The sequence below is a fragment of the Acartia tonsa genome, chromosome 1 (genome assembly GCF_053477335.1).
Source record: "Acartia tonsa isolate MP-2025a chromosome 1, ASM5347733v1, whole genome shotgun sequence".
NCBI classification, from domain to species: domain Eukaryota; kingdom Metazoa; phylum Arthropoda; class Copepoda; order Calanoida; family Acartiidae; genus Acartia; species Acartia tonsa.
In genome coordinates, this window is record NC_137260.1 from 23,917,179 (window position 1) to 23,941,315 (window position 24,137).

General features: G+C 30.2%; 1 protein-coding gene across 2 annotated transcripts in view; it reads left to right on the top strand.

The window, feature by feature from the left end:
- LOC145315549 (FMRFamide receptor-like) overlaps nucleotides 1–24,137 on the top strand; it is a 62,283-nt gene that overhangs the window by 18,188 nt on the left and 19,958 nt on the right. For both annotated transcript variants that reach the window (XM_080155533.1, XM_080155541.1), the window contains exons 5-9: nucleotides 2,645–2,696; nucleotides 10,405–10,504; nucleotides 14,896–15,027; nucleotides 16,333–16,497; nucleotides 16,822–16,886. In XM_080155533.1, the coding sequence (XP_080011659.1) occupies nucleotides 2,645–2,696; nucleotides 10,405–10,504; nucleotides 14,896–15,027; nucleotides 16,333–16,497; nucleotides 16,822–16,886 (514 nt within the window). The remainder of the gene's footprint in view (nucleotides 1–2,644; nucleotides 2,697–10,404; nucleotides 10,505–14,895; nucleotides 15,028–16,332; nucleotides 16,498–16,821; nucleotides 16,887–24,137) is intronic.

The following is a 24,137-nucleotide window of genomic DNA, read 5'->3' on the forward strand; positions in this document are numbered from 1 at the left end:
AGGAAAATATTATTTTAGGCCTATTTCAAGCCTAGGCCTAAAAAACAATTATGGGATGGTGCATTAGTTCGTTATCAACGCTAATGAAATAGCTGTGTGTGTGTGTGTGTGTGTGTGTGTGTGTAGATAAGGTATAGAATAAAATTTAGGTAGCTAGTCTTAAGTAAAAATAGAACTTTTTATAAACCAATATATTAATGGCTTTTGTTAAAATCACGTTATGATGTTTTTTTTGTCTCCCAAAATTTTGTTATCTTTTACTCTAGTAATTGTTTGTATGATGTGTTAAAGAGTACAAATTTTATTTGAAAGGGGGTGGTAGGGGCTGTATCTCATTTAACTGAAAAATAGGAAAATGTCGGAAATCCTTTATGTGATTAAATAAAGATTTATTATTCCCGTATCTGAATATGAATACTAAGCTACAAGCTAAATGAATATGTATGTATGTGTACAACAACAGTTAAAAATGGAAAATATATGAGCATGAATAATTGTTGCTTTTTTTCTATGCCCGAGGAAGCTACTATTTGAATGATAAACAAACAACACTGAAAGATGTATGAAATGTTACTTTTCCCCAAAGAGCCAAGTAATGGATTTCTAACCCTGCAGGGTCAATGTCCTCGTTCTCTTATGGCTGTGGGACTACTCTGTGCCCTATAATATAATATAAACCTAGTCTAGCCAAAGTCAAATTTAACCACCAACTGAAATAATGCGAAAAAATAATTTGGTCATTTCAGCTGATTTTTTCGCGATTTTTGGGGGCAACGCTTCGTAGTAAAGACGACCTTTTACTCTGTCCCTCAAATATTATTCTAGATTTGTTTCGCTTGTTGCCTATACCATATTTTTAAGCCTAAGGTAAGACAAGAAAAACTTCCCCCCATGTTTCTCAAAGTTTCAAAAGTGTTGGTGGGTTCTGTGCTCCCTCAACTAGGCACCATTAGAGAAACAACCCAAATTCAAAGTACTATTCTTAAATATCTTTTTAAGAAATATATTGTATTACATATTTTAGATCCAAATACTTAAATTAAAAATTTAAAAATGTACTTTAAACAATTTAAAACAGTAATAAACTTTGAAAATTTTTTAGTTAAAAAAGAAAAATATCATTCGATATCTTGTATCTTTATATTTAAGTTGATTTGAAACTAATGATTTAAAATAAACTCTAAACATTTTAAAATAAAAAATCACGTTCTAACAAACATTTTTAAATTGCAACTTGTTTAACAAAGTTATCTAGTAGCTGTATATATAGTTAAAGACCTATAATCTAGTGTGCACTGCTATTAGCTCTGCTTGTTATCAACTTTATGGGTTGGGAACATAGCACAGTTTTGTGTGGTATGGTTATTATCACAAATTAAGTAAGTGCAATTGTTTTACAAAATTTTTACAACTATAATAACCTTAGTTAAGATAACTTTAGCAATTTCAACTAATTATTTGAAATATAATAAAAATCACAATTTCCATGGTGTATTAACTAAGTTTATGCATAATTGTACATATCTCAAGAAAAATGGAAAAAATATTCTGTCTTTATTCAATTTTGCAATTCACGCTTACTTATATACTCTAAAAGCCTTTCTGAATTTTAAATTTCAAACGAACAACTTTTATACAAAAAAATACTTTTAAACATCTAGGTACCAAACCATTTGTCCTGAATTCCAGTCACATACACAGAAGTTATTTTTAATTAGAAAGTGTTTGGAAACCTTTGTGGTCTTAGAATTAAGTGTTCATTAAAAAAGAAAAAAGATTAATTAAGCATTAAATCTAGCATCTTTAAAAGCCATTTTAAAGATATAAAATACGGTTAAGATCTTCCTTAGAAATTCAAATAAGGTGGGATATGGTAGCTTTGATTCTGTAAAGTGGGGGATCATTTAATTTTTTAATATAAGACTGAGAAAGAATGAGAAATCTTTGTTTTGTAAACAAAGTATTTTAGTTTTGAAAAGTACAATTTTAAAGTTTTGTTTCTGAGATAGAGAAACACCATTATTGCTATCTAAAGTTTGTAAAGCACACTCCAACTAAAATTATTGCTTTTAACTTTAGAATATTTAGCTAAGGATACAATTAGAATTGTATTATATTGCAGATACTGTTGTGCATGGCAATACTATTTGCAGTTTAGCTCAATTCAAAGTTTTTTTTCTCTAGAAATAACATTTTTTTTGTTAGCGCATCTACTTTTTTCCATTTTTTATTTGAGTTCTTAAAGTGTTTGTTAAATAATGCTTTTCTATGATTCATTAGTTTTACATAGAACATGTACTTTGCAAATTTTTTGTGGTAAATCTGCGGTCAGTTTGAACTGAAATTAATGAAGAGTAATTTATCTTCTTATCTAGGTATCATTGGAACTCTAGAAAACTATTTGAACCTACCATCTACCTCCTATCAGTCTATTTCATTGCAGCAATAATAAAATATTGAATTAGTTAACAATCAATCCATCTAAACATTTTTTATGTCTCCATCAGTATTAACCCTGAATCATTTTATAGTCGCAACTTTTTTGTAATTTTTCATGAAGTATGAAAAAATACAATCTAAACTTTGTCTATTACCTACCTATCTGTCTGTCTAACCACATAAGAGTGATTAATCTTTTATTTAGGTATCCTTGGCAGTCTGGGAAATTGTTTAAGCCTTCTCATTCTCAGACAAAAGTAAGAATTTGATTTTATCCTAGTATATGGTTTAACTTATCTTTAGTTTTTGAAGTAATATAACTTGAAATGTGGGGAACACATTACATAATTTGTGAATTTTTCCTTTATTTTAATTTTTTTTTCATCTACCTTATTTTTTTGGTCTTTCCTGTGTATTGTAATCTGTGTTAGTATGAAGGGAGTGCCACAACCTAGAGAGTGATATATTAAATACAATTTTATGTTGAACAAAATTTAGTTTCCTAGTTTAATACAAATTACACAAAGATAGAGTTAGCTGCACTAACATGAATGCATTATCTCTGCAGAAGAAACATTTAACTTAATTACTTTGAAGTAATTTAGATAATTGTGTTTCTTAATTATCATTTTTTTAAGTTCTAAATAACTTACATTGTTGGAAGATGGTTAAATGGGAATTAATTCATGAGGGTATCGCAGATATTTTTTGGTATGAATAAAATATTTACACAATAATGTATACTTTAGCTTAGAATATTTTATATCTACTTATTTTTCACTTGAAATTAATTAAAACTTTGTGAAGAATTAACTTTTTTTTGCAGTACTCAAAATTACTTGCTAAAAATCCTCACTTGTTTACAAAAGTACTTTTGCTAATCCTTAATTTTGCAATAACAAAATTATTTTCGGTAACAAAATATTGAACTATGTACACTTATTTTCTTGAAGTATCTACTCAACTATAATTGTTTTATTGATTAATACTTTTGACAAGCTCATCATTGATAATTGTATATATTATTGAACCGAATTTTTTTTTATAGAAACCTTCTTGATCTGTAGTCAGCAAGGATAACAATTATAGCACTTTGTATACTATGTATCCTATAATATAAAGAATTAAAGTTTTTTGTCTTGGAAACTTTTAGGCCGCATTAATTGTATTTTTCAAGGAAGCTTTATAAATGTCTTTGGGTGGGTTTAGGCTATTTTGCATACCCCCTTTCGCCCTCCTTTAGAATCTAGGGGCAAGGAAACTAGTAACTTATCAAAATGTTTTCTTAGTAAGTATAATGTTTTTTTTTATCTTAATAGAACAACCTCTTTGATGAAAATGTATTGTATTGTAATTAAAACCAGTATTTATGAATTATACCTACATATTTAAATTTTAAAAAATTTAAAAGTTTAAGATATCTGTAACAGCTACTAGTTTATAGAAGAAAAAAATTACTATTTTTTGTTTGAAACCTGAATTTTAAAGAATATTGTTGAAATAAGAGTAAAAATTGTAACGTAAATTTCCTACTTTGGCTTCTTAGCTTCATTATGTATTTTTCTTGCATCTTCTTTCTAACGTTATACTATAATTTGCAACATATTTCTGATTCAGCATATTGTCCTGTTAAGTCCAGGAAGGTTTTAAAGTTTGAGTGTATTTGCAAGATTATACAGATACATTATGCACATATTAGAGTATTTGTTAAAGATTGTTGACTACCAAGTTTTAGATAAATAATTATTTACTATTAAATCTTTACCCTTTTAGTGAAGTAAACAAGGATGACAACATCCATAAGTAGCGAAGCACAAAAAATCGTAGATGGAAATACGTAAAAGTAGATTTAAAGTGTATTTGTTAAAAACAAGAATAGATTTATTGGAGAAAATAAACACGAAACCTTGTTTTATTTTTAATGATGACGACGGTCGAAGTAGATTACATAAAAGATTCTCATAACAATGGGAAAAATTTTTTGGATACTGATATCCCAAAAAAGTTTGAAAATTGGACCAAAAACACCAAATATATGGGAAAATGTGTAAAATATATAAAAATAGCCAAAAATCTGATAAAAGGCAGTCTGACCGCCATGGTTGTTTTCTTTAAACGACGGGAAATTTAATTTTGATATCTATAACTGAAAAAAAATTTGGAAAATCGGACCATAAACACTGAAGATATGGTGGAAATGTGAAAAATACAAAAATAGCATAAAACCTGCAAAATGGCAGTTTGGCCGTCATGATTGTTTACTGTAAACGACAGGAAATTTAATTTTGATATCAATAACTGAAAAAATTTTTTAAATCGGACCATAAACACTGAAGATATGGAGAAAAATGTGAAAAATACAAAAATAGCCTAAAACCTGCCAAAAAGCGGTCCGACCGCCCTTGATGTTTTATAGTTAATTGTGCTCCTTAATAATGGGACTGTTTTCAAAAAATTTTAGCTGTCTACCTTTAATAGGAGCCGAGAGAATCACGGTTCCCCTATTCTGTCTCATGACGGACAGACGGACGGACGGACGGACGGACGGACAGACGGACGGACATTGTGAATTATAGAGTAGCTTCGCTACTAATAATGATACTTGTTGCTTCGCTCTTAGCAAATAATCGAAGGGGGATCGGGGATTTAGAGATGGCCTAAAAAATTTCTCAAATCTTTTTATACTTTAATCTCAAGATAAAATAGCCTAAAACAATCACTACTATGTGAAATAAGATGAATCAACAGACAACTAAATTTCTGGGCATAATGATATTTTTAAAAATTTAAAGAAAAGATTTGCAATCTATTCTCTATGTCTATTTTTTTTGCATGGTAGTAGGAAATTGCAACTATTATCCAGGGATTTTTATCGCTAAATACTTAAAAATACTGCACTTCTGCCATAAGAAACATATGTAAAAAATAGAGAAAAAAATTATTATAAAACAAGTTGCATGCATAAAATCAAACTTTATTTAAATCTAGAAATATAAATATATAAAAACTATGTTGATTTGCAAAATTAAATATTTGACGTTCTCTGAAGCTCTTTAAAGTGCCTATAAAAAAAATACGTCATACAATTCAAATGATATATGAAGACTAAATTACCAATTGTATGCCTGTATACATTTTAATTGACCAATGGTAGGCCAGAATGACGTCATTTATGATAGGCACTATAAAAAGCTTCAAATTCTCAGAATTGATACTTGTTTTATAATCAAATATTAAAATATACTTTGTTTCTGTGCCTGTGGCCAAATATGAATATTTTTAATAAATGTAATATTTTGAAACACAAATATTTTCAAATTTTCGCATGGCAAATTTTCTATGCAAAATGATTTTGCTAAAATTTTGATTTCAGTTTGTATAATGTATCGCACATTTACATTTATGTATTTAGGAAAGCCTTGCCAAAAATTATAGTATTTTCAATAGTTGGATAGTTATGTAGTAGATTTAGTAGATAAATATTTACAGGCAGATAAATTGACAAATATGTTTTAGAATTAATGACAAAATTAGAACGGACAGATTTTTTCACAGAAAAAAACTTCCTTGTAGGCTTATGTATGCATGTATGTAAAAAAAATAATTTGGGACCGGCTATCGCAAATAGGATATTTCTATTTATGCTTTGAGAATTTCTCGTTGATTTAGAATATTTCATTTAAATATTTACCAAATATTTTACATGATGCATACATATTACCTATATCCTATTTGCAAAGTAGTATGACTTTTTAAAAGACTTGCTAAAGTCTGAATCGATTGAGTTTTGTATTTTAGGGGAACTTCACATAGGTCCTAGGATGGTTATAGGATAATTTATTTTCAAATTTTAGTCTTGGGACACACGTATAACATCCGTCGGGGAGGCGGTATATTCAACTTAACACTGCGACCTAACTAAAGACGTTAAAATGGTTCATACTACTGCTATGTCAGGTGCGCGACATAAATATTTAGAGTAGTGGAATGCCTTGGCCCAAAACAGGGAGCAACTCATTACCGTCCACAGTTAGGACTTCATAGACAAAGGTCGTAAAATCAAAGGGTTGGTTGTATAATCGGTTATATAGTTACTGAAATCTTAAGCTTCAAACAAAAAAACCTTACTCCTTTATATAATAGGATACTTTGTAAGTTTGTATAGTTAAGGAAGTAAAGTTTGAAATTAAATTTATTACATATTAATGTCATAAAAAGTAAACAATCCTTTTAATGTGTTTACTTAGCTAGGAATAGTGCATAATGACACTGCATTTAGGATTAGGAATATGTATTCAAAGAAATAGGACAAATACAGATTTATACATGAAATTAAGATTTTGGGTATAGTTCCTTTCGTTTCATCGTATTTTTACAGTAGCTTTTGATAGGTTATTTTAGGTTAGCTAGTTGCTTTTCAGGGGTAGAGCATCACACAGGGACTAGAAAGGGGAGAGAAACTACTGTGAAAATACGTCGAAACGCCCCTTAAGATGCTATGTCACAAAAAGGACTATACTCAAGACATTTTATAAACAAAATATATAAGGATGGAGTATTAAAAAAAATTCATTTGCAACAAAGAGCCCCGTAGTCATTATAATCACAGGTACAAATACCAAATCTTTATGATTAATTATTTTACAATAAGATTGAATCTTTCAAATTTTTTCCTCTTCTCCTAATTATTCTCCAAAATAATTCTCACTTTCTCAACCTGCTTTTAGTTAAGTTTACTTAAGAACCCTCAAAGAATATTTCATAGAGGTTTCTCTTTCATATAAATTATTAGTTATTAGAAAACTTTGATTGTTTGTTGGACTTTTTAAGGCAAGTTCATATAAAAATATATCCTGGACTATTATGAATCTCACTATAAAAAGAAAACTATATATTCAATCTTTTTAGAAACCTTAATCATGTACAAACAGAGGATGTTAGACAGACGAACTGAAAGGAAAATAAAATAATTACCTTAGTTGAAAACCTATAGGGAAAGACAAGAATTATTTATCTTTATCAAACTATCTAATTTTATTTTGTTTGGAACTTTTATATATGTTTCCAAATTTATTATATTTAGATGATTTTATTACATTGACATTTAATCAAGTAACAATCCACGTCTTTGGTTCAATTTTGTTCTTGTTTTCTTGGAGGTTTTAGTGTTGGAGTTATATCAGACATATGACGAAATTTCTTACTAAATAAATTCAATTAATCACTGAGAACAATTTACACTACTTTTAAAGATTAGGAAACTAAAGGGGCTCTCAATTATTGATCTAAACGACATTGTCATATGATCTGTTTTGTTGTAATAGTGGGGTAATCCAAATTAAAAGGATACTGTCATTTATTTGTGTCTAACTTGTAACAATCTATGTTTGCTTTTCCTAATTGATGAAGCTAGAAAAGACAAAAATAGGGAAAAGTTAATTAAAAGCAATTTTTATAAAATAAATGTGATTTCAAAGTACATGTTATTTCACTTGTAACCCCCCCCCTTTTTTAATATTAAAAAAAGTAGGATATTAGTTTTTTCCCTTTATGGCTAATCCCAGCTGGGAGCCCTAACTCTGCGGCCCCTATACCTACGGAGGACTACCCAGTACCCAATATAACCTAACCCAACCTGTCCTGTAGCAAACGATTTTAAAAAGGGGTTAAGAGTTTAGTGGTCAACAAGGTACTCTATGTAAAAGCGATGTAAAAAAAAATATAAAGATTAAGATATAAATTATTAGTTATAAGAGTAAACATTTGCTCGAAAAATTTCTGAATTTTGTTTATTTTATTTTTTAGAAGTTTCATCTCTGTCTCTCCAAAGAAAACCATTTTTCTTTTTGTGTATTTGTTATCAAGATAGATTTGTGGGACTAATTGAGATCTTGCTTCACCATGCATTGCTAGATTATCTATTTAACCATGAAATGTAGATTACACCAATTATTTACGTAGCAACTACTAATTCGTTATATTTTGTACATTTTTAAAAAGTACAAAAAGGGTTTAAAAAGGGTTTACTTAAAAAAAATCAAGCACCCTATATAGTTATAAATTAGCTGTAATTCTATTAGCAAAAATGAGAATTATTGAAGAATTTAAGTGAGGGCTTATTAAGAATATTTATCTGTTTTTGTATACCCTATTATATTACTAGCGGCTTCGCCCCTAGCATCTCGGGTCTTTGCCACAGGAGGTAATTAAAAAAAAAATAAGTAATTCTGGTGCTGCAAATTATTTTGAATCATTTATTTATTTTTTTTTTTTGGGGGGGGGGGGGGGGTAAGGGGTGTCCCACCCCCCAGGAGAATAGCATAAAAGCACCACAGGACTAATAGGTATATTCCCTAAAGAGTAGATTCCGATCGGTTCTGTGGTTACCGAGATCTTAAGGGACGGACGGACAGACATCATTCTACTTTGAATTATAGATTAGGAAACGTTACAGATTAGTATATGTTGTGTACTGAACATTACATTAAAAAATATGTACACATCAATCAAAAATTTTTTATAATTACAAACTTTTTCTACTTAGAATCAATCATATAAATCTAAAAATTTATTTACATTTACATTAAAGATATATAAAAGAAAAAGTGACGTAAATACTCATCTATTTATGTAATAATTATCAAGGGACAAACAATAATTATGAATTAGAATATTACATATCCTTGTTTATTACTTGAATAATTAACAAATTTAGTTATAATTATCAATGAATAAGATAAAGTGAAGACTTTTTTATAATTACATTACAATATTATATTACTAATGTGAATACAAGTAGAAAACAAGAATGACAACAACCATAAGTAGCGAAGCACAAAAAGGTCATAGAATGAAGAAATGGTTTTGGTGAGCATTTGTTCATTTGTTGTGATAAATTAAAAAAATAAAATAAAGAGATAGAAACTTAAAGAAAATCACGAAACCTTAAAAAAACAATGTTTTTTTTATGCATGACCGACAGACAGTGGGATAAACCAATGTATAAACTATTTCTGTTATTTGAGAGGGGTGGATGGTAATCAACCCTTAACCCCCCCCCCCCCCCCATTGGAGTCCCATATGCCATAGGAATCTTCATTGAAAACTTCAGCTGTTTATCTTCAATAGCAGCCGAGAAAATCAAATTTCACCACCCCCTATTTAACCTGAAATACCTAGTTGGTTGCAGTGAAGAAATGTCAATATTATTATTTTAAAGAAAGGAATCTCCTTGTTTTTATAATATTAGGATAATATTGAATGGTGCCAACAAAAAATGCATAAATGCATATTTAGGAGCGCAGATAATCTAATACTTGAGTCTGTCTGCACGACTGCATTGTCATTTTACTGGTCACTTTAATGGCTTAAAATATGATACTACTGCATTAATGTAGTCCATTGTTTTTTTTGAGACTTATTTTTATATAATTATATTTGTGTCAAGATAGTACACTTTTTGTTATTCATTCTTATAGACAACATTTGTAATTTGATTATTCTAATAGAATTGACATAGTAGAAAATAATATTTATTGGAAAAATGAATATGTATTTTGTGATAATTTTTTGCATCTTGAAACATTTTTTGGACAACAATACATGGTAGATACAATCCTCTAGTAGTAATGCAATATTTTGTACAAAAGCAATATACTTACACTGACATAGGTCAATATTTATGTAGTCGGTATTATGTCAGCAATAGCATCCTCAATTACTTATATTCGACATAATCTTTTTTATATTTGACATAAACTTTTATGTCCATGTAACAAAGTTACAAGTTTAAACCTAAATAATGGATATATAATAATTGATAATTTCATATAGGCACATTCAATTTTTACATTCATCTAAATCAAATATATTTAACATTTGTATAATTATCTAAATGACTATTCACCTAAAGAAAACAAAAAGCTCTTGAAAAGAAACACTTAATATTTTTTTGTTTTGTTTTAGGGAGATGAGAAATATATTCAATGATTTGTTGAGTGTCCTGTGCTTGGCGGATTTATTGGTTATACTCACAAGTGTAGTTGCTTCTTCAAGAAGTTTACAGGTATACGTTAGCAACAGAGTGACCGCAATAATTGTAGATGAGCTTAGCAATCGACCCAATTGGTATGAACTGCGGAATCTCTAAAATTAATCTTGTATAAATGGGTTGTTGATATATATTTATTCATATGCATAATAAAAGAAATTATATAGGTTTAAAATACAGCGTTATAGACAGACAGACTCAAAGACAGAGTTAGGAAAGCAAAGTTTTATAGAATTTTTACTGTTCTAGATTTTTGGCAAATTAAAAGAATAGTAAAATATACATATACTTGCGGTTGCGCCCCTATTATCTAGGGTCTCTATACTTGAAGGGGAAGGGAAAGGATACGGCAGAAAAATAGCCTACAACCATTCCAAGGTTTAATTCTAAAACAAAAATAGTCTAAAACCATGCCTGGACAAATGTGAAGCTTCCCTGAAAGGAAGAACTCAATCAGTTCAGAGGCTATCGAAAACTTAAACTACAGACCAAAAAAACGTAATACTTTATATGATTGGATAAAAGGCCCTGGCCCTAGTAACAACAATAAAAAAATTCTAATTTAATCCACAGAAAAGACAAACTTTTTCTGATATATCTACTAATATCCCAAAGGAAGAAAGGAAAAAAACAAGAATTCTTCTATTGATTGTTACTGCACATATAAGACAAGGTCGTTGACAGAGATAATGGAAAAGTAAAGGTTCTGATATATTTTATTTAAAAAAATAACAGAGAGGATTCTTTTCTTCTGTAGTAAGTGACAATTAAGAGCTATCTTAACTTAATCTTAAACTTAATTTATAGTAAGGTTATCTTTAGAAGGTGGAAAAATTGGAGGCAAAATAGTTTCAATCGGTAAAAATATGCAACAAAAATAGGATCATATGAAGGAAATGAAGTCATTCCTAAAAAGGACAGAAATCCCCTTCCTTAGGTATAGGAAGGCTATTTTCTTTCCTTTTTCTTACAAATTCTCAGTAAGGAAGGTGATTTCTGTCCACTATCTTACAAATTATCACTAAAGGAAGGTGACCTCTGTCCACCATCTTACAAATTCTTCCTAGTTCTTAGAAATTCTTCCTTTTCCTCACTATTACAACCATGTTTAATTAATCTACCTTATTTCACCAAATTCTTCCTTATTCTCAGAAACTCTACCTTAATTACACAAATTCTCCCTTATTCTCAGATAACTTACCTTATTCTAAGAAATTCTTCCTTATTTCAAGAAAATCTACCTTATTCTAAGAAATTCTTCCTTGTTATAAGAAATTCTACCTTATTCTAAGAAAATCTACCTTATTCTAAGAAATTCTTCCTTATTCTAAGAAATTCTTCCTTGTTCTAAGAAAATCTACCTTATTCAAAGAAATTCTTCCTTATTCTAAGAAAATCAACCTTATTCTCCCTAATTATTCCTTATTCCCCCAAATTCTACCTTATTCTAAGAAAATCTTCCTTATTTTAAGAAAATCTACCTAATTCTCCCAAATTCTTCCTTATTCTAAGAAAATCTACCTTATTCTAAGAAATTCTTCCTTATTCTAAGAAATTCTACCTTATTTTAGAAAATCTACCTTATTCTTCCAAATCCTTCCTTATTCTAAAAAAATCTGCCTTATTCCCCCAAATTCTTCCTTATTCTAAGAAATTCTTCCTTATTCTAAGAAATTCTTTCTTATTCTAAGAAAATCTGCCTTATTCTAAGAAATTCTTCCTTATTCTAAGAAATTCTACCTTATTCCCCCAAATTCTACCTTATTCTAAGAAAATCTTCCTTATTCTAAGAAAATCTACCTTATTCTAAGAAATTCTTCCTTATTCTAAGAAAATCTACCTAATTCTTCCTTATTCTAAGAAAATCTACCTAATTCTTCCTTATTCTAAGAAAATCTACCTTATTCTAACAAATTCTTCCTTACTCTAAGAAAATCTACCTTATTGTAACAAATTCTTCCTTATTCTAAGAAATTCTTGCAAACCATAGCATAGCAATATACAGGGGTCCCAAACTCAAAAACAAATTTTCAGCACGATCCGACCACCCGTTCTCAAGATATGGTGACCTGGTGTCCTTGGTACTGATGGTAAGATTTGGGAAATGGTTCGAATCCTTAGTAAATTTGGTCAAAGTCCAAAAATATTTTGACACTTTTCAATTTTTGACTAAAATTATTTGTTCACCTGGGTATTTTTTCTTTAAAATTTTGACTAAGTGCCAAAATATGTTTGGCCTTTACTGCCAAATTTATTAAGGATTCGAACCATTTCCCAAATCTTACCATCGGTACCAAGGACACCAGGTCACTGTATCTTGAGAACGGGTGGTCGGATCGTGCTGAAAATTTGTTTTTAAGTTTGGGACCCCTATATATTGCTTTGCTATTGTTTGCAAGAATTTCTTAGAATAAGGTAGAATTTCTTAGAATAAGGAAGAATTTGTTACAATAAGGTAGATTTTCTTAGAGTAAGGAAGAATTTGTTAGAATAAGGTAGATTTTCTTAGAATAAGAAGAATTTGTTAGAATAAGGTAGATTTTCTTAGAATAAGGAAGAATTTGGGAGAATTAGGTAGATTTTCTTAGAATGAGGAATAATTTCTTAGAATAAGGTAGATTTTCTTAGAATAAGGAAGATTTTCTTAGAATAAGGTAGAATTTGGGGGAATAAGAAAGAATTAGGGAGAATAATATAGATTTTCTTAGAATAAGGAAGAATATCTTAGAATAAGGTAGATTTATTTAGAACAAGGAAGAATTTCTTAGAATAAGGTAGATTTTCTTAGAATAATGTAGAATTTCTTAGAATAAGGAAGAATTTGTTAGAATAAGGTAGATTTTCTTAGAATAAGGTAGAATTTGGGGGAATAAGAAAGAATTAGGGAGAATAATAAAGATTTTCTTAGAATAAGGAAGAATTTCTTAGAATAAGGTAGATTTTCTTAGAACAAGGAAGAATTTCTTAGAATAAGGTAGATTTTCTTAGAATAAGGTAGAATTTCTAAGAATAAGGAAGAATTTCTTAGAATAAGGTAGATTTTCTTAGAATAAGGAAGAATTTCTTAGAATAAGGTAGAATTTCTTAGAATAAGGTAGATTTTCTTAGAATAAGGTAGAATTTCTTAGAATAAGGAAAAATTTCTTAGAATAAGGTAGATTTTCTTAGAATAAGGAAGAATTTGTTAGAATAAGGTAGATTTTCTTAGAATAAGGAAGAATTTCTTAGAATAAGGTAGATTTTCTTAGAATAAGGAAGAATTTCTTAGAATAAGGTAGAATTTCTTAGAATAAGGTAGATTTTCTTAGAATAAGGTAGAATTTCTTAGAATAAGGAAAAATTTCTTAGAATAAGGTAGATTTTCTTAGAATAAGGAAGAATTTGTTAGAATAAGGTAGATTTTCTTAGAATAAGGAAGAATTTCTTAGAATAACGTAGAATTTCCAAGAATAAGGAAGAATTTGGGGGAATAAGGTAGATTTTCTTAGAATAAGGAAGAATTTCTTAGAATAAGGTAGAATTTCCTAGAATAAGGAAGAATTTGGGGGACTAAGGAAGAATTTGGGGGAGTCAGGTAGATTTTCTTAGATTTAGGAAGAATTTCTTAGAATAAGGTAGGTTATCTGAGAATAAGTGAGAATGTGTAAGGAAAAGGTAGACTTTGTTATGAAAAGGTAGAATTTGGAGGAACTAGGTTAATTTTCTTAGAATTAGGAAGATTAAGTGAGATTTAGGGAGGTGATTTTTATTCTCTTTTTCAGATATGTGAGAAAAAGGAGAGTGATTTTTGTCCATATTTCACTTATCTGAGAAAAAGGAAGATGATTTCTGTCCTTTTTGGAATGAAATTTCTGTCCTTTTAAGGAATGACTTCATTTCCTTCATATGATCCCAAAAATAAAATGCATAACAAAATAAATTGCTTATCCCTTTACCTCAAGCTTTTTGTACTATACATCCAACCTCTTTTATGTTATTTTTATCAGACAATTTGCACAATTTTGACGCTTATAAATAATGATATCACGTTTTTTTGTTTTTTTCTTGGATCAAATACTTTAAATTTTTACCTACAAATAAGGTTGTATGCTACAATAACAAATCATAAAAAGTAACGCATTTTTTATCATCTTGGCGGTTTCCCTAAATGTGACTTGTCGAAAAAATGTTGTATGTATATACTATACATTTATTAATTTTAGGAAAATTTATAACTAACATTGTTTGGAGGTCACTATTCTAAGCAGAAATAGCTGAAATCACAATTGAATATTTATTTTATAATTTTTTTAAAGTTTTATTATTTTTGTATACCTGGTCTGCAATTATTCACAAAGCGCTAAAATTGAACATTAATACTGCTAAAAATAAAATATGTGTTATTATATATTTCTTTGTCCATTTAGATCTCCGTACCATACACACTGTACGCGGTAGCTGATGGGATTTGCCACATAGCCACCTCAGCAAGTGTCTTTATGACTGTGTCTATTACAGCTGAGAGACTTTGTGCAGTCTGCTCCCCCCATAGCTATCAGGTAGAATTTGTTGATAAAAGTTTCAGCATCCCTTAATAATCGAAATAAACATCTTAAATTTTATAATTTAGAGTTTAAAATTTAAGATTTTCCCCCTTTCCCCTTAAGTGCCCCTTGAGGCTTCTAGGGTGCGTAGTCGCCAGTTACATATAAATCCATCCTCCTTTTTGTGTTCTTTGTCCCAAACATATTCATTTTTCACGTATTACATAACTTTTTTTTATAATTTTCTCGTTTTTGGTGTTAAAAAGTAATATTGCTGTTTTATAACTTATTTTCTGCAATGTTTTAAAAATGCATTGTTAATATCTTATCAAAAGCTTTTTAATTGGGCTTATGAAACTTGTAGATTTCCAAGTATGTTGATATTAAAAATTATAAAATAATTAAAAAATTTGATTCATTTTATCATCGTTTAAAAAGTTAAAAAGTTTTTTACTTTTTTCAATTTACTTTATGATTTTACGTTTCTGACATAATTTAAAAGTTCAAAAGGTTAATTTGATTAAAAATAGATTTATAAATGATAAAATCATTTACTTTTATAGTTTTAATACATAAATTTTATATTCCAATCATAATTTTTAAAAATGCATAACTATCTAATTGTAATATTTGGTCGACATTGCGTCCATAAAAAAAACATTTCTATTATAACAAGGATGACAACATCCATAAAAGCGAAGCACTCAAACGGTAGGACAAACGGACATTAACACTTGTATAGTGTTAGAACTTAATTATCATAATATAAATGTATAAGAGTCAAAGCAAAATTGTAAGTAAATTTGTTGTAAAACTGCTTAATACAGGATAATGTTTATGGACATACTTACATTTTTAGGGCTTGATTATAGAGTTGCTTCGCTTATTACATTATACTTTGTTGTCCCAGGAATCAATATACCAAAAATCAGATCAATCCGATGATTTGATCACATAAAAATTTGTTGTTAAAAAAGTAAAAAAATCAACATGTTTAAAATGGACGTACGGACATTTTGGTAATGATTATAGAGTTGCTACGCTTTCTAAATCGTACCTAACTACTAAAGGAATCACCATGCAAAATTTGAAATCGATAGGACAATTCTAACATGCCTAAATTAACGGAAAAAGCTATCCGTTACGGACGTAAGGACGGACGTACGGACGGACCGACCCTTATTATAGAAAAGCTTCGCTTTTAAAAACTCATAAAGATTTCCTAAAATGAAGAACTCAATCTGTTCAGTTGTTAGTTAGAACTTACCGGATAAACAAAAAACCTTACTACTGTATATAAAAGTATATTTATTTACCTAGTCCCGCCTGGCCAGCCGTGGCTACTGTAGCATTATTGTGTCCTACATCCTCCCAGTCATCTTCTTGTCTGTCCTCTTCAACTTCCCCAGGTTGCTGTTCATGACCTCCCTGGGAGGGTCGGTCAGCTCGAACCCACTCTATCTACAGATTGGCATCTATTCACAGGTAAATAAGTCTTTAAGTATCATACCTCCGATAGAAGGCATTAGCAAGTATTGGTTTGTTATGCCATCGAAAAAGGTGGTCAGCATAACATGTGTCTGACCGTTTGATGAAATTTGAGTCTTTTTTGGCTAAATATAAAAGAAAATATTCTTTTGTTGATTTACGAGTTTTGTCTGTATTTATACACAATTTTTTTTTATATCATTTTTGGAAGGTTGATTCCCAATCCATACCAGAATCATTTTGCTTTTCTTTCATGGTTATACTTGGAGAGATTGTCTTTAGTGTTCCTTTTTTTTATTTAATTTGTTTTTCAATATTTAGGTTGTACATCCCTTGACTACAACATGTCTGCTACCCTTGGTACTTCTGTCATATATGAACTACAGGTATTATATTAACTTTTTTTAAATAAGTTATATTTCCATCATATTTACATAACTAATATTTTGAAAAGCTTTTGGGGGATTAAAATCTCCAATTAAGGTCAAGATTAAATTCATGTTTTCCTCTATGTTTATCCCTATCTCTTATTTTATGCACATGTAAATATATTAATAAGCTTGTCAATCTATATTTGTAAAAAAATTTTTTTTTATAAAAATTGTAAGATTTATATGGCCTATATAGTTTACAATTGTTTTTAGAAGTTACATTTGAAATAGATGAAAAACAGAGTTAATCTCCGAATTAAAATAATCCTAATTTAAAATTACTATTCTATTACATCAATTATATAAATTATATATTTTATTATTAATTAAAGGTTAAGTTTTCAACCAATTTTTAAATATTTGACTTTTTTATTCATTTATAAATTTAAGATTCTTATACAAGATAAATATTTGGAAAGTATTACAGGCGGAATTTAAATTAGTTTCTTAAAAATCATTTAAACTAATTATAATATTAATAGATACACTGAACTGTTGGGATTTGAATGTTTAAAAAGTATAATATTTTATACTTGTAAATAGTTCTGTTTATTTTCGGCTGTAAATAATTGTTATATCTTGGAAGAGTGTAGAAATTATTTGCGGACTGCTCGCTAAAAAAAGGTTTGCTTGCAGATGTCAAAACCTACCATTAGGTATTATATTTCATAAGGTAAACATGTTCACTTATACATTTAGCACTATAAACATAATATTATAAGGAAAAGTAAATAAAAACTCCAGGAAGTATGTTGTTAATACGTCTTTATATTATTTTTCTTTGTAAGATATAATATGAATATGATTATAGATTATAAGCATGAATGGCGAGGTCCTATTCCACTTAAAGTGTTCGTCCAAGGCTGGACATTGTAATGTGTTTCACCTGTTTATGAGCTAAGGTATTTTCCCTATTCTTAAGCTGGACAAAACAGCAAGAAGCACAATTTTTATACTAACATTGGTAAATGTGAATATTAATATTTCTTAATTTTAAACAAAATTAATATGCGAAAATTGGATCAAATAAAATCTCGTTAACATTTTAACTTCAATTTTAATTCACATGACTTTAGTGTGGCATAATATAAGCGCAGTTTAAATTAGCTAGTGCATAGATCTTAAAGTGTCTGAAGTAACGGCTTGCTTGAAGCTTCACTCGCATTAAACATAATTCTTCTTAAATTCTTATTGATCATATTTATTGAATATTTTTAAACAATTAATAAATGCTACTTAACTAGAAATGTTTTGTAGATTATTTTAATATAAAATCAAATTTAGACTAAAACTAGAGTGTACAATTACATTTTCTACATATTATAATATATCACATTAAGCAGCAGTGGTTAAACATTAAGGTTTATTACATTCCTTTTACTGGTGTTTATACAGTTAAGCAAATTCAATCTTTTGGCGAAAATATTATTTTTAATTTCTGATTTTAAGAATAAAATGTCTTTACCTCAAATGATTCAAATGTCCTTTTAATAAAAGAAAAATTAGTTATTTCTCGCATCTTAAAAGCTTTCCGCGGATATAAAAGGAACAATTAATCTTATGATTGTACATTTCATATTCGTAGAATATGGATATAAAACGATGCAAATAAATGATTGTACATTTTATATTCGTAGAAAATGGATATAATACGATGTTAGATGGTTTTTTCGTAGGGATGAGAACCGGTTATGATCCAATGGATATTAATTGGTTTCGAATGAATACGACAATAGTTATTTCTCGCATCGTATTATAAACAGCTTTCCGCGGTTATAGAATGTACAATTATAAGATTAAATTTCAGTTTTTTTAGCCTGTGCCTTCGGCACCTCGGAGCTGGTTTTAATCTTATGATTGCACATTTTTATATTCATAGAAAGCTGGATATAATACGATTCTAGACATAGTTTTTTCGTATGGATGAGAACCGGTTCCTATCCACCGGATTCGAATGAATACGAGAAATAAGTTTACCAAACAACAGCGACTTTCACTTTTTAAAATCATATAATTGTTGAGCAACTTTTGCTTCCAATAACACTTGGAGTTGGTTCCTTAAAACAAAGAATCGGAAAATCTAGAAAGTTTCCTGCTCATTTAGGCGCAAAATGTTTTTTGAAGTGATTTTAAATTTTTCTTTTAATTTTGTTATTTTCTTGGAACACTGCTTTTAGTGTAATCTAATAGTATTAATTTATGTCAAGTTATTTTATATTTAAACCATGTTTATTAAAAGTAAAAATGTTTGAAACAGAAAAAATCTTTTAAAAGGAAATCGTAAGATTTTTAGATATTTTAGATTATTTAAAAAAGATATATATTTGTAAAGCTTCTAAACAAATATTTTTTATGGCATTTATTATTATATTTTTATGGAAAAGTTTAAAATTATTCATACCTGGCGTTGTGTACGTGTTTTGTGTATAATGTATTGCTTAATAAAACCATAAAATATTTTAAGATTTATGTTTCTCTCACTGTAAAGATAAAAACTTTAAATATTTTTATTATTCTCATATGAATTTTAAAGGTGGATCCTTAAAATTAAAATAATGATATAAAATCAAAAAGATCATCCTCGATTGATGGTTAAAGTGATAATTAGAGGGTCATAAAATCAAAATCATCAAATTTTGGAAGCCTAACTTTTTAAGAATCGACTTCAGATGTTGCATTAATAGAATTATTATTTTATTTACTACACCTTACCAACGTTATCCTAATAACATAAGTCGAATTATATAGTTCTTCTGTTTGTCTGTCTGCATTAGAATACCAAATCTGAGTTTCTAAGTTTAAAACTCGAAGTTTTATTAAAAACGGCATATTTTTCCATCAGATGTAAAACATAGTATGAAAGAACCATGAATTGAATTCTAGATTATATTTTGTAAAACACAAACACAAATAGTTGGTTGGCAAAATAAATATTAACCATAAATTTGTCTAAAACTGTTTTTTCTTGGCGTTAAAAAGATAAATATGAAAATAAATCTACCTTTTTTTACTTTATTTTTCCTTTTTCAACTTTCTTTTTTTCAACTAAATTTGATATTTTTATAAAAAAATTCAAAAACCAATGTTATAAATTGACCTAATTTTGTGAAGAAATGTTAATTTAATGTAAGCATTTGGCTATACTTTTTATGAAACCTATCAAATAAATCAAGTCCATATTTTGCTTTTTCCAGAATTTGACAAATCTACGCATTTTTTTGCCAATATATTGTAGAAAATGTAAACTTGAATATATTTTCTTTTTCGATAGAGTAAAAATATTTTCTTTAGGTTAAGAATAATCAATCAAAATATTATCAGATTTTGAAATTTATAAAATGTTCTTTTAAAGATTATAGGATAAATTCTATTACATAAGAAAAACCTTTAGATTTGGGAAAATTATTAAACTATCTTATAAAACATATCAAATCTTTTCTAAAGTTAAGGTGTTGTAAAATAATGGAATTTTTTACTTAATGGACGATAAACTTTTCTTATTCCTAACGCCCCCCCCCCCCTTTATATTTTTTTTATGTTGCTGGTAAATTTAGTGAGGAATAAAGAGTTCAAGATTCTTTGTCTACTCTTTTGCTCATTTTTTTTCATACTTTATGAATTGTATGTTATTCAGTTTATTTCAATACAATATATAAAAAATAACAAAAAAGTTGACAATAATTTGCAAAATGATTTGTTATTGGTTATATCTTCATAATATTATTATTGTTATAACTGCATTTCAAAATATTATTGCTTGAATTACTTCTTAAAACATTAATAATATTGTCAAAACATTTAATTTATAGAAAGGTATATCTCGAACTAATATGGAAGAAAATATTTGTTTCAACGTTAATATGAATTGAAGTTACGTAAGCCCGATAAGCAATCATGATAATTATAACTTTAAAGAACTTTATAGAGAGTAAGAAAAGCTTTGCTTTATAGAAAACTCAGTGCTTTATAAGAATTGTATAACTTAACCTATTTTCAATGACAGCAAATTCTAAGAAATCTCCTAGAAAAACTTTTAATTTGATTTCAAAAACTAAAACTTCCACGTACAACTTCATTCTTATCTTCACCTCCACAAAATTAGTCATTTTTATAAGAAAAGAATTTAAAAGACCAAGTGTCTTAACCTCTTTTCGAGGAAGCTTTGTGTTTATCAAGTACGAAATTAATTCCTTATCATTATTTGAAAACCAAGCGCAAATGTCGTCTTTTTATGGCTTTCCTTTCATAATGTGGCGCGGCATGGATTGTTTTGTTTATTATGATGCGCACGTTCTTTACTTTTGAATGAGATATGAGAGTGTGAAGATTTCGGAGAACAAAATTGGGCCTATCATTGGTCTCATAGTGTGTGAACGACCCTAGTATATCAGGGATTTGAAACCATAAGAGCTTCAGGTAGAATTTGTTATTTTTATTAAGAAGTATGGTGTATAGGACGATTATATGTAGTTTTAAAAAGGCTTTAGCCAGCTAAGCATGAAACTTAATTATGATTAATATATGTTTTAGTAATTTTTATGTGCCTTATTGTTGCATTTAACAATGATTTATTAAACCAAATAATTTTCCTTTAAAGCCAAAGTTTCCAAAGATTTTTTACCGTAGAGAAAAATGATTTTTAAAAAGCAAATAAGATTACGTGGTTATAAATAACTGGAATTATGAACTAATTGATATTGTAATTTCAGGTCTTTGAAATAATTTCATCAATAAATCTATATTCGAACCTGCTGTTGAAACTTGATGGTTCCTGGTATTGGGGGTTTGTATGTTCGCCAACTGATCTCGTGAACTTTCCGCTAATTCGGAAGTCAAGCTCAACCAAAGTGTCATGGTTGAGACAATTTCAAAGTATCTGATGAATAGGCGTTAGCATTCATCAAGAGATCAATAGCATCCAGTGAATTATTGATGCAATAAACTGTGACAATTTTTCTGTGAATTAAGTACCTAGTGAATCAATATGCCACTAACCAAAAAGCAGAAAATTGAGCGAGCTATCGCTATTGGCAGTGAAAGGCTAGAAGTTTTTGATGAACAGTTAAAAGTGTTTTATGACAATCTAAAAGCCTGCCAAAGTTTTAGTTCATGTGAAAATGTGACTGTAAAATCAATTCGTGACATTTTTAGTGAGGTCAAGGACCAATCTGACCTAATAAAAAGTCTAAAACCTGCCGTGGAGACTAGTGAGCTGCGCGAGTTTAAGCGTGATTTGGATGAAGCTAGTGAGCAGAAAACTGTTGCAGATAAAGTTTATGCGTCGTTGGAGCAGTGTACAAAAATTCTGTACTGGCTTGACAATGATTCAGATGACGCGAGGTCAAGCACTGTCGCCAGGAACCTCGACGTCATTGAGAAGGTGAAGATGGACATGGGAGTGCTTAAAATTTCCGTGGAGTTGCGCCAAGAAGTACGTGATATGTACCGAAGGCTTAGAGAGATGGAACGTCGTTCATCTAATCTGGATGAGAGTGGGACACCTGCCATGCTCTCCAGAAGTATGTCTGCCGTGGATATTCGGAGTTCCAACCCGCAGTATGGGCGCTGGGACAACAGTTTGTTGCCGTCGTTCGACGGTACTGACACGGATTACCCAAACTTTAAACAGGTCTTTAAAGATCTATGTTCTGGTTATGGATTTGCTGACCAGAGGTTAAGTCTGATGTTGTGTATGGAGAAGGTGATAACCAACCCGGAACTACGCAAGCAAGTGTCAGCGATTAGAGATCATAATGAACAATGGGCGTTTCTTGATCAGATGTTTTTATCAAACACTCGCCGGTTCATGAGGATTTTAACTAAGTTGAACAAGATGAAACCTGTGGATAAACCTGTGGACGTGGTTAGCGCAATTGCTACCTTCAAGAGCATGATGCAGGAGGTAGAAGCCATCGTTGGTTCTGCAGCTAAGGATTACAACCACCTAACTCTTATTCATATTTTTAAAGACAAGTGCCCTGAAAATTTGAGAGACAAAATTATGATGGAGCTAGGTAGCATGAACCAACCAAACATCCCGAAGATTGTAGAACTGCTGGAGAGGACCAGGGGTGCCATGTTGGCCGGTGATATGTCCTATGACAGTGGCGCCGGCAAGAGAAATCGTGACAGAGCTGCCGCCGCGCAAGTATCTGGCCGCAACGACAATAAGAATGGAAAGGCTGGAAAGGACAAGGCTTCCAAGTGGAACAGTGCATGTCCTGTGGAGAGCTGCAAGGAGAAGCACCCGATTTTCCGTTGCCTCACGTTTAAGAAGATGGATGTGGTTGACCGGAAGAAAGTTGTCCAGCAGAAGAAGTTATGTGAACTCTGCCTATGTGACGGCCATACTGCTGACAAATGTAATAAATCGGATAAGCTTGGTGTTTGTGGTACCAATAATTGTGACAGATACCATTCCAGGTTACTCCATGAGGCTAGTGCTGGTGTGAATACAGTTTACAAGTCAAGTTCTGCACCCAGCCCCTGTACCTTCTTACTTCAGTTAGTTCCTGTTGTAGCACCTGGCGGCGGCACCTGCCACGCCACGGTAATGTTTGACTCCGGGGCAAATTTGCCACTTGTGTCTGAGAAGTTATCCAACAAGTTGAAGCTGAAATCTACCGGCAGATATACAACTATTTCTGTAGCTGATGGTAGTGAGTCTTCCTGCCGCAATGTTGTGTTTTATTTGAAGGATAGGGACGGCAATCTGAGGGAGTTTGAGGCAGCTGTCATGCCTACCCTCGGCGGGGCCAACGAGATGCGCTCGGTCCACCCCGAAACTGCCGCCGAGATATTTAAAATGCCGCCAGAAAGGTTTACATATATTAGTGGAGGCTTAGATATCATCATTGGAAATACACATCCTGACGTGTTTCCTTCAACCTACCAGAAAGTGGGCCAGTCTATGTTGTGGCGAACCATTTTTGGTAGTGGTTTTATCTGTACGAGTGCTGATGGTGGAGCTGGAGATCAAAAGTCAGCTTATAAGGCTGTCAGTGTCAGTGGAGGCACTTTGCCAGACTTTCTGACGTCTGAATCGTTTGGCATACAGCCGCAGGCACTTTGTCCAGGATGTACTGCTTGTCAAGAGTGCAAGGCTATGGCCGACGGCACTACCTGGGACCAGCGTGAGAGGCAGAGGATAATTGAGGCAGGTTTAACACTAGACTTGCAGTCCAACAAGTGGACAGGTCAATATGC